Source organism: Nanorana parkeri, unplaced genomic scaffold (genome assembly GCF_000935625.1).
Source record: "Nanorana parkeri isolate BGI_ZX_2015 unplaced genomic scaffold, ASM93562v1 scaffold126, whole genome shotgun sequence".
Lineage (NCBI taxonomy): Eukaryota > Metazoa > Chordata > Amphibia > Anura > Dicroglossidae > Nanorana > Nanorana parkeri.
In genome coordinates, this window is record NW_017306394.1 from 1,762,489 (window position 1) to 1,776,083 (window position 13,595).

Here is a 13,595-nt window from a genome sequence, read left to right on the forward strand (position 1 = left end):
ACAAGTGCCGAGAGAGCATAGAGCGCTGCCCAGCTTCCGACCAATCAGGAAGCCGGGCAGCGCGTCATTACACGAGTAATCACAAGTGCCGAGAGAGCATAGAGCCGGCTTCCCGGCCAATCAGGAAGCCAGGCAGTGTTTAATGACGAGCTGCCCGGCTTCCTGATACCGGAAGTATCGGGCTAAGCATCGGAGCATTTGGGCGAGTACGAATGCTTGCCCAAACACTCTGCATCGGCAGCGATACCGATACTAGTATCGGTATTGGTGCATCCCTATACATCAGGGTCCATTTACTGAATTTTGTAAGGGAGTTTTCACTTCGCTTAGTGAATGTGGTGAAAAGTCACCCAATCACGTGCAAGGATTGGGCATTCTGTGCAACGTGACTTTTCACCACATTCACCAAGCGAAGTGAGAACTCCCTTACAAAATTCAGTATTCATGTACACGGCACAAGTCGCTCCATGATCCGCCGCTACCCTGAGTGACCGGTCACAGGTCGAGGGAAATAGAAGTATTTTTGCATGCACATGATTGGATGATGGAAGTCAGCAGAGCTTCAAAACATTCACTAAGCTAAGGGAAAGTTCCCTTGAAAAGTGAAGTCTCTTCGCCTTTAGGGAATGAACCCCAATGTATTTCATGGGAGCAATGTGTGCTAAATTCACTAACCCCTTCTAACCAATCAGAACAGCTCAGGTTGGGGTGGAGACTTTTTAGGAATTGCTTTTGATTTGTGGATGAATGCAGAAATCCTATCCTTGCAAAGTGCCTTTCCTGAGAGGTGACAGCACTGAAAGAGCTCTCTGTCTCCTCTCATCCCCCTCCAGCAACTGAATCAGGTCTTGCAGCATCCATCCTCTATATAGGACAAGCAGCCAATCAGAAGACACAGAAAGCTGCCAGTCTCCCTCATTTTACTGGCTGCCCTTTATCAACAAATGGCTAATTTGCATAGGGTGCCAGGCTGTGATTGGGCAGCAGGTTTGCCTGTCTCAGGCTCCTCCCACTCCCCTCTGCCATGGATGGGAGTGAGCAGGCTGCAGGAAAGCAGTAGTGAGTAGGAGCCGCAGCAGGAAGGTTGGGAGAGGAGAAAGTCATGTCCATCCTTGTGCTGGATCTATGGCAGCTGGGCTCTGTGTGGATTGTGATGGAGCTGTGGAAGGAGTAGGTTCCCTTGGCTGGGGGTGCTGGATGATGATGATGCCCCTATGGATGCCAGTCCCGTGTCCTCTCTGAGAAGAAGGCTTGTGCTGCCTCTCTGCACCATGCTCATCCTCTGCCTCTATATGTTCTATTCATGCGCCGGATCCTGCGCTTCCCTCCCCGCACAGCCCGGTCCTCTCTCCCAGCTACTGCTCCGTGCAGAGCCCCGGGGATCGGAGGACGGGGGGTCCATCTCCACCTTCTACAACGGGTCCGGGGGTAAGAAGCTGCCCCAGGCGATCATTATCGGGGTGAAGAAAGGGGGGACCCGGGCTCTGCTGGAGTTCCTCAGGGTGCACCCCGACATCAGGGCGGTGGGGGCCGAACCACACTTCTTTGATCGGAACTACGACAAGGGACTCGACTGGTACAGGTGAGAAGGGAGATCGGAGTGCGATGTGTCTATGCAAGGATTGGTGTGCGCGATGTGTCTATGGCAGGATTGGTGTGCAGGTGTGTGTGTGTGTGTGTCTATGGCAGGATTGGTATGCAGGTGTGTACGATGTGTGTGTGTCTATGGCAGGACCGCAACCTTCCAAACAAAATCTTCCGACGCTTCCCGTCTCCCTCTATAGCTCTGCACACTATATGATTCTTATGTCTCTGTATATAACTTCCCATCTCCCATAGATCTGTATTCATCTCCCTCTATAGAACTACCGTCACATATCTATCTCTATAGTCTCATTCTGTCCTCTCTCTATAACTGCCCCTATCCCCTATACATCTACTACTCCTTTATATATCGATCGCCCATTATATATATATTTATTTTTTTCCTCTCTCTCTCTCTCTCTCTCTCTATGCTCCTTATTTCCCCATCTCCCAGATACATGTATTCTTTAATTCCTCTCTGGTCATTATATCTTTCTCATTTCCTCTCTCTATATACTTGTCCATCTCTTTATATAATTGTCCATCTTTCTGTATATCTATTCCTCTAGATCTATGCTTCTGCCTCCTACCCTTCATATCCTCCTTATTATCCCCCTACCTGTGTATATCGTTCTATATATCTCTCCCTCTGTACCCTTTATTCCTTCTCTCTGCCACATCCTCTTCCTCTCCTCTGTGTACCTTCCATCTGTCTCTTACCTCTCTCCTTCCCTCTATCACTTGCTGTTTCTTTCATCTCTCTCATTTTCTCTATCTCCCTCTCATTTATTCTCATCATCCCTCTCTCTCTCTCATTCTCTATCTCCCTCTCATTTATTCTCATCATCCCTCTCTCTCTCTCATTCTCTATCTCCCTCTCATTTATTCTCATCATCCCTCTCTCTCTCTCATTCTCTATCTCCCTCTCATTTATTCTCATCATCATCATCTCTCTCTCTCTCCTTATCTATTTCTCTATCATCATCCCTCTCTCTCTCTCTCTCTCTCTCTCTCTCTCATTCTGTATCTCCCTCTCATTTCTTCTTATCGCTCTCCCTCTCTCTATCATCATCCCCTCTCTCTCTCTCTCTCTCTATCATCATCCCCTCTCTCTCTCTCTCTCTCGCGCTCTCTCTCTCTCTCTCTCTCTATCATCATCCCCCCTCTCTCTCTATCATCATCATCCCCTCTCTCTCTTCTTCTTGTCATCTCTCACTCTCTCTCTCCCTCTATACCTATATGTATGAAATGAATGGGTGTAGTAGGATTTCACTCTGCTGTGCACAATCATAGCACACACAGGTCCCCCCTTTTGATATAGGCAGCTCTAACAGTCTATATACACGGATACAATGTAATACATGAGAAAGATGGATTCAATCACCAGGTACTGTCAGGGGTCTTTTAATGTCCCTGGATGTGGCCATTGAACATCTGCACAATACAGTCCTTGTTGTATTGAACGTTGCATTCAGATCATATTAGCTGTTCATATCTCCCGGCTGCTTTAATTCCAGAGTGTCTCTAGTTATACCCAAGTACTGGTACAGAATATCATCCAGTGCCTCAGCTGGTCTCCCCTTTACATGTACAGTTTATATTGGCCGTGTGCTGTTGACTGACAAACTTTTCCAGCCTGTGGGGAATCTGCTATCACAATGGTCATTAGAAATTACTTTTGAATCTTCACCACCATGTTAGGCGAAATATCAATCAAGGCAATGGCGCATATAATGCAACAAAAGCCCTCGGCTCTACAATGTCTTCACCTTCATGCACCCTGATCAATAATCTGTGTATTCATTTCCTGAAATTTGTATAGCGCCGACATATTCCGAGGTGCTGAACCATTGACATCAATTCCTGTGCAAGGAGAGCTAATATCTCCACCGCAGCCCTACAGATATACAATGGGGCCATTTCTACTGAATGCCTGTTCATCTACCAGTACATTTTCTGGAGGAAACACACAAAATGAGGAAAATGTTTAAATTCTATGAGGCTAGTGGAAATGATCGGAGGAGCCCGGCACTTAAAGGGAAGAGTGGCAAACACTCGCCCAGCATGCTATGAAAGTGACATATAGATAAAGCCACGTATGTAGAATGCCCGGCTGTGATCTACGCACTCCGCAGCAGAGCAGGCTTATTTGAAGTCTGGCTTTGTGTCAGGTGATCCCATTCAAATGCATTTCACCTACCCCTAACAACCCGCATCTTCCTGTTCCCATACACACTCCATGGGGACACTCGACAAGCCAAGCCTTTGCTGCTACAAGCCTCTCTCTCTTCAAAGATAAGGGTGCAGGCAGCAGGGGATTGAGGGCTCTCTATAGGCTTTTCCTTTAACAGTCAGCGATTGCTTTGTAAAGATTCATAATTTATCATCAGAGCCGTGTAACACACACACATGCTCTCAGAGAGGGGTCACAGGCTCCCCTGCCAGACATGGCCCAATTGGTATTGATCCGGGAGCTTAGATGTGGTATAATAGATCCAGCGTGTTATAAGATTGCAGTGAGGATCTCAGTGAAAGCATTTTCCTTTATCTGAAAGATGAAATGGGTCTGTGTGTGCGTTACAATCTAAAACTAAATAATACCACAAAAAAAAATAACTAAACCGTGCTTTGATTCTAATCTGTAATTTGGGGAAAGGCCTGCGGTCTGCCGCCCTGAGGGATTTCTATTGCAGGCTGAAATTAGGCAACAATAAACTATTGATTTTTTTTGTTTTGTTTTCCCTTTCTTCATGCCCAGACCACTTTTGTGTGGCCTTGCTGTCCTTTTATCAAAATGCATCCCCCCCCCCCATACATTATAGATGGAGGAGACTGTAAGCGCCACTTACTGCACAAATACGCTTCTTGTAAGGCTCAGACCTAATCTGATAAAACAAAAAAAGCAGCCGGAAAGTTCCCCTAAGAATGAATTGTAATTCGGTCCGGGATGCTCATAGAAACATAGGAGAGTGATGGCTGAAAAAAGGGCCTAGTGCTCCATTGACCCCCTTTTTTTTTATTTTGTTTTTAACCTTTTTGTTTACATATATCGATGTTTGTCCCAATATTGTTTAAATTCACTTACTGTTGACTGACCCGCTCACTCATAATACACCATTGCAATATGGACTTGGCTTGGGAAGCCTGCATCGCTATCAGTTTCTATGACTGGAGCGTGTGTTTGTTGTTCCTGGTTTATTTCTTTTATACTCCGCTTTTTGTATTTAAAAAAGTGTTTGGTATTATATTTTTGTAAACCGCTCAGTTGGCTCAATTTCTTTTAGGGTTATTATTTTGTGTGACTATATAGAAGACAATTTGCCTATCGTAGCCCTATGAGCTGCGCGTGTTCTAAGGATAGAGTTGCAGTGATCCCTGTTGAGAATAAGGGGGCATTGCAGCCTCACGTTATTTGCAGCACAGAACAGTTATCGCCTTGGGACGAATAGAATCCCGAGGACGCATAACAAACGTCAAAATGTTTGCAGTCATATCGGTCCTGTGTCACATAATCTAAGGCGGGGACGTTGATTTACTAAAGGAGTGGATCATGTGCACTTCGCAAAGTGAATCTTCATTTCAATCATGTGAAAGCAAAAAAAACCTTTTTTTTTTTCCTTGCAACATTATTGGGTATTCTGTGCAAAGTGGATTTTGATCGGGGAGGGCGTGAACAGCCATGTTTCCATGTTTGCTGAAAATTGGGAGGGTAATAGACACGAGATTAGACATTATAACACTACAAATCCTTTTTTTCTTTTTTTTCACTGTCCTTGCACATTATTGGGTATTCTGTGCAAAGTGGATTTTTACTTGGCTTCACCACTTTCACTAAGTTGAAATTCAACTTTAGAAAGTGAACAATCTCTACTCCTTTAGTAAATCAACCCCAGTGTTTACTGTTTGACTGTAGTACATGGGAAAGAATGGCATGCAAAGACTTGGGAAAGAATGGCATGCAAAGACTTAGAAAAAAAATAAATCAACAACTTTAATGTCTTAAGAAAAGAAAGAAAGTTAAAAGATGTAGTTTCAATACCCTTCCCAAAAAAGCCTAGGATATAAAACGCTTAGAGATAAGTCTAGAATGTAAAACATTTTATATATAAAGTCTAGGCTGTAAAAAGAAGTTTAGAGATAAGTCTAGGATGTAAAAAGGTTATATATAAAGTCTGGAATGTAAAAAGTTTTTATATACAAGTCTAAGATGTAAAAAGTTTAGAGATAAGTCTAGGATGTAAAAAGTTTATATACACGTCTAGGATGTAAAAAGTTGATATATGTCTGGGATGTAAAAGTTTAAAGATTAAAATTTAATTACCTTCATTTAAATTCTGTTTTAAAAAATGTAACATTCAAACATTACTTTTATTAATTCACTAAATATTTTTATGAGTGAAATATTTAAAATTATGCTGCAGAAAAAAAAAATTAAATTGCATTTAATTTAAAAAAAAAAATAATTAAAAAAGAAATCCTAAAGAAACCCCTTTCACAGAATTAACAGCAAGTTTTTAATCTTATATTTCCAACTCCTGTATAGTTTCCCCTTTGATTTCATTTAAGAATTTCTTCCTTCTTTGTGGAATGTTTGATGTTTTTGTTTTCCATTTTAAACATTGGCTTTTTTAAAATTGAGAAACGCATGAAGTATCGTCTGTAGCGCTGAAAGGGGAAGCGCATAAATATTTATTTACTTTTTCTTTTTTGCATGAAAAGAATAGTGTTAAAGTAACTATTTTTTTCACAAGGCTCTCTGGTCTTTAATCTTGCTTCAAAAGAAAAGGCAAGGAAAAAAAAAAAGAAAAGAAAAAGGGAGACTTGTTACGACAGGGATGTGAACATTACCACACACACAAAAAAAATGCCTTGGGAAGATTCTGTGTCATAATAATGTTTTGTTCTGCCCTTTTGCTCTTAAAATTTAAAAAAAAAAAACATTATTGTTAAGGTCACAAGTAGAATATTTTTTTTCTGGAAATTTTATGTAGAGTTCTGAAAAGTAAATTTATGGAATGACCGTAGTGGCTTTTCCTCGATTTTACACAGGTTATGGCGCAATAATGACAGGACGCCATAACGAACAGATTATATTGGTGTTAAATTGTTCTGGCAATAAGGCATTGTAACTTGTTGCAAAAAATGAAAACAAAAAAATCAGTGTTGTGTTACTTGATGCTGTTTTTTCTCTTTTGGGGGCAAAATAACAGTTGAAGCAAAAGTGGTATTTATTATTAAGTCCCATTTTCTTGTCCATGCAAAGTGTGCTGTTAGTTTGGGTCATTTCTCACCACTGTATACGCAGTAGATTGTTCAAGTTGGTGTCAGTGTTTATTTGCAGGGGACGTAAGGTGCCTTGAAATAGTAACAGTTATTGACTTAACAAACTTTTCCTCCAACATTGGAGCAGTACTGTTTAAAATACGTAAATTAACTATATTTTAGTTATTGCCTAATTATATTAAATACATATACATACATTCTATATATATATCTAGATCTAGATAGAAGAGAGGGCGAGAGAGAGAGACATGGGGGGACAGAGAGAGGGAGAAAAGAGGGATAGGGGGGAGAAGGGGGGGTCAAGAGGGAGACCCAAAGAGAGAGGGAGACATGGGGTGGACAGAGAGAGACGATAGAGGGCCAGGAGGGAGACCCAAAGAGAGAAATGGGTGACTGAGAGAGTGATGGGGACGGAGACAGGGAGAGACAGAGAGGAGAAGAGAGATGGGGGAGTCAAGAAGGAGACCCCAAGAGACAAAGAGAGAGACGTGAAGGTGGGAGACAAAGAGAGGTGAACAGAGACATGTGGAGACAGACAGGGAGAGTGCTATATTCTATAGCTACACTATCTATATGTGAGGGAGGGTAGGGCAGGGGCCCCTGAACTGGGCAGTAAAAGGGTTCTTGAATATACAAATTCATGTACATTTTGGCATCTTGGCTAGATTAGTAGCGAGTTATTTTTACTCTCAGATGACAGAGAACAATATGAGTGAAAGCTTCACCATATCTATTTTTGACTTAAATTGTCAGCTTTATAGCTGCACCTGGGTATAGACTGATGCTGCCAAAAGACGAGAGTATAGGATTTCAAATGTGTAAAGCTAATTAAAGAGTACAGAAACAAAATATAGGAATTGTTAACTTGCGTTATTTCTGCTAAGTAACTGTGGCGAGCGTTGCTGAACGGTATCCTGAGGCTGGGAAATTAAGGAGCATTGTACGGTAGATGGGTCAGACTAAGGTTTAAAAATGTCATGTTCCATGTAATGTCATGTTTAATGTAATGTATCCTATTTGAAGCTTATTTTGAAATCCTCGGCAATCTTTTGTCGTAAGATGAGAAGATATAATATAAATTTAATAATGTAATGAAAAGTTCAGTGATGATGTGCTTCCAAAACCAGCCAAAAGAGCAATTGTTGGTCTAAGGATTGTGTAAACATTGAAAAATGTAAATCGATCTCAGGTCATGAACAGGCTAAATGCCGGTTGTAAATTTGGTGGCGTAGGTAGAACTTTTTAGCGGGAACAACAAATCATTTTTCCAGAAGTCGTATGAGTCAAAGTAGTACTAGTTTGTATCTGTATTGTTCACTTAGGATCATTTTTATAGCACTCAGCAAATCAGATCGGTTAGCTAAGAATCAAAACACCCCGTGAGGCCACCCTAAAGGTGCCCATACACCTTGCAATCATCGGACGCATATTTTCATCCGATCGATCCGTCCTACGATTTTCGTACAGCGGCCCCACCATGCACCAACCATCTCACAGTTCAATTAGCGGTCGTTAGCAGAAATCACCTGGACGAATTTCGTTAATTGACCGCACAGATTTTTTTTTTTTGCACATGGGCAGTGATAATTGTGCGATTTTTGCCGTACGAAAACGCCACCAGCCTTGCGAAATTTCTAGCCTGCTGGAAAGTCAAAAGTCGATCGATTGTACAGTATTTGCGGTTGTACACTGCCCATCAACCTTGCGAATATCGGACGAAAAGGCGCTCGCAAACGAAAATCGGCTGATATTCGCTAGGTGTATGGCCACCTTAACACAATGTAACTAGAAATCAGAGTGAACAATTCAATCTGATTGGTTGTTGGGAGTTTATGCACGCTGACTAATTGAATAAGCTTGTAAGGGTTGATTGTCTACTGCCGTTGGCACTGTCCATTCTCAGTGTAACCAGCACTGTGAGAGATTTGGGGTAATAAGGATCTTACCCACCTACTGCACCCCTCCCAATGCACTAAATATCCCAATCAAAGTATTAACCTAACATAAGATCCGCCAGCTTAATACACGAGGAAACATTCTGAGGGTATTTTTGACAATTGAACGTGGATAAGGTCTTTCTTGTGATCAGAAGTAACTAAGCACAAATTGTGCTGCCACTGACAACCATTTATGCTTCTTATGCCAGATTTAAACATTAAACCAGGGCTGGTTGGTTGCTATGGGCAACACCTTTTTTTCTGACAGTATTGCTTATGAGATACTAAGAGTGATAGAAACGGGAAAACTGAAGATTGACAGCTGCCCCCAAATGTTGTTAAATCATATTCAGAATAAAAATCAGCCACTCTTAGATTATGTACAGTAGACACCAAGCAGAAGCAGCCGCATATGGTCAGACTTGAGTGTGACAGGGGATTGTAAGAAGCTGTTACTAAACACATTAATAGTAGCGCTGGTAAGAGCCGGAGCAAAGCTCTGCCAATGGGAAGATGAACTTTATATGACGGCAGTTAAAATATATTCACATTCATACAGTGTTTTCAATGTGCAAGCTGGGATTCCTTTAGCACAATCCGTATTGGATGACGTCGTGTTTTCCTGCTGCCTTAGGGCATGGAACAGTCAAACTTTGAACAGCCAGGCTTGGCGTGCTCACTGTACTGAGCTGCCACCAGGACTAGGTCACATGGTCTGTAGCTGCATCACTGTTTGCCGCTCCTGTGTCCATATAATCGTTCAATGGATCATTCAATGCGGCCAAACTGATCAAACTGAATAAATATCACAAGCCAGAGAGAAGATCGCTTTAGAGAGCTATGGATCGACTTCGACTCTGCTGTGTCAATTGACCATGGCAGAATTTTGTTGACCAATTGAAAAAAAATCTCTGTCCATGTATCAGAGAACTGATTGTAGAACAGATCTACTAAACAATGATGCAAATTCTAAGTAAAGCCGTGTATAGCGATATTGATGATGAATCGCTTGTCTGCAATCATTCGTAACTAGATGGATAACAAAGAAATACGTGTATGGCCACCATTAGACATAAAACGCCATCTTCTGTGCTTGCCGTTAATATTTTCATCTTTAAACTACAGCTCCATCATCTCCTTGAGCCCTGACTACAGCAGAACTCAGTTTCTCGCATGTAGCCCCTCCATAGTTTTAGCATTTCAACAGATGTTTTCTTATCATTTCCTCTCATAGGAGAACAATGGGCTACTGTCTAAAAACTGCTGTCCTCCGTGACACCCCCATGCTCCTAAAATCTACCTGCCAGCTTCTAGATTGGGCTGGCTGACTCTTGAATTCTCCAACCGCTCTAAATCCCAACCCATAGCAGTGAGATGTCTGGGCGCATGAGACAAAAAAAGCATGGAGGCTTCCATTTTTCTACCTCCTCCATCCTGCTACCTCCTTTGCTGTCATGCGAACCCATCACCCCAAAAAAATGATGAGGACTTATGACATACTTGTTTCAGGTCATTGACTAAAAAGTATCCAAGCCAGTTGGTCAGCAATGACTGGCAGAGAACCTGCATTTACAATAGCAGTTTCATAACAGGTTTTAATTCGAGGTGGCTAATATTTGAAGGAATAACTGAGAAGCCTCAAATGAATGCTGCTGGAGAGTCTACTAGTGACAGAGAAGTGACTTCCAGTATAGATAGAGAGCCCCAGAACCAGTATCTCAAGAGGCAGGGAATTACAGCTTCTGGTTGAGGTTCTCTAACACTCAGTGACTGACTCCCTTGAAAGTCAATTGGACTTTTCAACACAACGGCTCTTTGTGATGCACTAATGCCTAAATACAAGGCATTAAATGTTTGGCATACAAATTCAGTGGCCTGGATTAGGGATCCTGACTTAATTGCAACTGTATAATTTTGGCCTACAAAATGGCCACCGTCATTGTGTAAGGCTAGGTTCACACCTGCATTACACCGCATGACACCCGGGACGCGCTCCCTGGGATCGTGCGGTCCTGTACAATGCAGGCAGCTATTGTCACGAGGCCCCTATTGATTTCAATGGGGTGACATCCGCGCGGCAATTGCAGAAAAAAGGTACAAGTACCTTTTTGTTTTGCGATACACAACGTACGCTGTTTTAGTTTGGAATCGCGGCGAGAAAAACTGCGCGATCCGCCTGGTGCGACTGGGGTGCCATTAGAAAATAATGGCACCCACAGCACGATCGGTTCACACCTCGGCGACTCCTGACCGCACAGAATCGTGCACCATTGCCGCACGGTGAGGTGTCGCCTATGTGTGCACCTAGCCTAAACCACAGGCAGGCCATGCAAAGATGGAAACTATTCCCCTTTTCCATTGCTGCCATTGTTATGCACTATGGATCTAATTAAAAAAAAAAAAAGATACTACATATGGTACTAAAGTGCACCTGTCTCCTATAGACCGTAGGCAACCAAAATTCAACCTCTAATTTCAAAGGGCTTTGCAACAACAGAAGACAAGTACATACGTCTCAGTCAGTATTTGGGTCCACTAAGGAAGCTTGTGCAGAAATATTGCCGAGAGTGCAGTAACTAGCAATAGTTCACTATTAAACAATCAGTGAAAGAAGATTATTCCGTGTCTGGCTCACTAAACCTGTTTATATAGCTAATAGATATTTAAAAAGTGCAGGATTAGACCATAATATGTTGCAGATTTTCTTATTCAACTTTTTTTTTTTTTTTTTTAATGTAGGTTTGTTTTACATTACCTATTGTATTAACCTTAAACATACCTCAACCGCATTATTCACAGTTTAGGGCAAAAGAAGGACGGCAAGCTCTGCCAATTCTATCTCCAATAAACCAACTGATTTGAATATAAACCGGCTCGTTTCTTAACTATATAAACTTCCAAAGTGATATTTTTTTTTTCTTCACTTTAACATCCATAATATTTATTTTGGAAATGAATATCTTGCACGATGCCAACATTTTCCTGATTCTCATTAAACAGTTGACTAAAAAGTGAACTGACTAAAAGAGGTGTTTTAGTATACCAAATGAATCTACTTATGCGTTTTTCCATCCATTTAAATTCATACCACATTTCCATATATTTTTTTTCATTACTCTTTTCATTTTCCCCTCTTCTTAAACTTTTTTTTATTTTTTTAAATCCGATATTAATATTTAATGGTATAGTTATTTTACATTATTCAGCAGTTCTTATGGTTTCTTAAATTACACTTGTTAAAATAATATCAACATTGCCTTAAAAAAAAAAAAATTTACATAAAAATCCACAATGTCTTTATCTTCATTTTTCATTTGGTGCCAAAATAATTTTAAATTTTTTAGTACTGCTGGTTCAGTATGAACTGTGGCATAGAATTGCGGTCAGAAATTATTTAATCCACATAATAAATACAATAATATTAATTTAAAAAAAGTAAAACTAATATTATAGCCTGCACAAATTATATACTGAATTTTTCAATTCAGCATTTTTTTTTCCATTATGCCAAGTACAGTAAATAATAAGGGAAAAGTATGTAGATAATTAAATAACTTTTAGGAAACTAAGTAACCATTTATTAGCATTTAGATAAAAAAAAAATCAAAGCAAAGATTATTTCGGAGGCACTTTCAGTGACGTATATGCTTCTTATTATATTTGCCCCGTCTCAGAGTACACATAAGAACGTTGTCCTTCCTTTTTCTCCCCTTTAAGTGTCGGCTATGCACTTCTAACATCACCCACTTGAAATTCTCATATTTACCATGACTGACGGAAAGTAGATACATTACGGCATGAGCCATTTATAACGCCGCAATCTTATAAGACGTTTGAGAGTCTTTTATTTTGTAAAGTATACCCCACTTAGTTATTTCTGGCAGTGTCGCTGGGTCAAAAAATCATGCTACATTTTTTTTTCACCTGTTGTAACAAAGTTAGGAAAATAAAAGTTGTAAAAGCAATTTATTTATTTTGTTTAGTTACTTGTATTTATTATACGGTATTGTCATGACCAGTGTGCAATTTATCATTTCCCTATTGCAGCATTGACTCTCACAACCCGTGGGAGCGTCTATATCTAGGAAGAGTAGACAAGTTTTATGTGATCATATAATATAAAAAAAAACAAAAAAACATTTATTAGAACCAAGAACATTTTAGATGCTACAGGAAGTTACACTTTAAGTTGAACATTTGTAACTTTGGATCGAATAATCTTGTAAGTTATTGGCTGCTCCAAAGTTCAATGATCATTAAAAATGTAACCTTAAGTGCCTAGAGTGACACTAAATTCAATAATTAAATCTTAAACGCAATTACCTTAACTATTAACAACTTTGAAGGGAATTTATCAAAACTGGAGCAGACAAAATCTGGAGCAGCTGTGCACGGCAACCAATCAGCTTCTCTTTTTCATTTTCAAAACTTAACAAACTGAAGAGAGAAGCTGATTGGTTGCCATGCGCAGCTGCTCCAGATTTTGTCTTCTCCAGTTTTGATAAATTCCCTCCAATGGATATTATTTGTGTATCACTCGGCTGTAGATCCTCAAATCATCTCTGAATTGGTGCTGACACTTTCCTTCCTTCTGGAGGGGGGCTACTTTTGTTCACCATGCTCCCTGTGTTGTAAAGTAGTCACCGCTCCAAGCTAGCTCCTGGGATGGACTTCAATCTCATGTTTTATTTTACTAATTTATATTGAGATTGTAGTCCATCACAGGAGTGAGCTTGGTGCGGTGACTACTTTACAACACACACAGGGACCATGGGGAACAAAAGTAGCCCC

General features: G+C 40.7%; 1 protein-coding gene across 1 annotated transcript in view; it reads left to right on the plus strand.

Moving 5' to 3' along the window:
* Nucleotides 1–1,069: 1,069 nt before the first annotated feature.
* The window catches only part of LOC108784751 (heparan sulfate glucosamine 3-O-sulfotransferase 3B1-like), a 30,286-nt gene continuing 17,760 nt past the window's right edge, over nucleotides 1,070–13,595 (plus strand). The window contains exon 1 of the mRNA XM_018553638.1: nucleotides 1,070–1,582. Within this exon, the coding sequence (XP_018409140.1) occupies nucleotides 1,215–1,582 (368 nt within the window). The 5' untranslated portion in view covers nucleotides 1,070–1,214. The remainder of the gene's footprint in view (nucleotides 1,583–13,595) is intronic.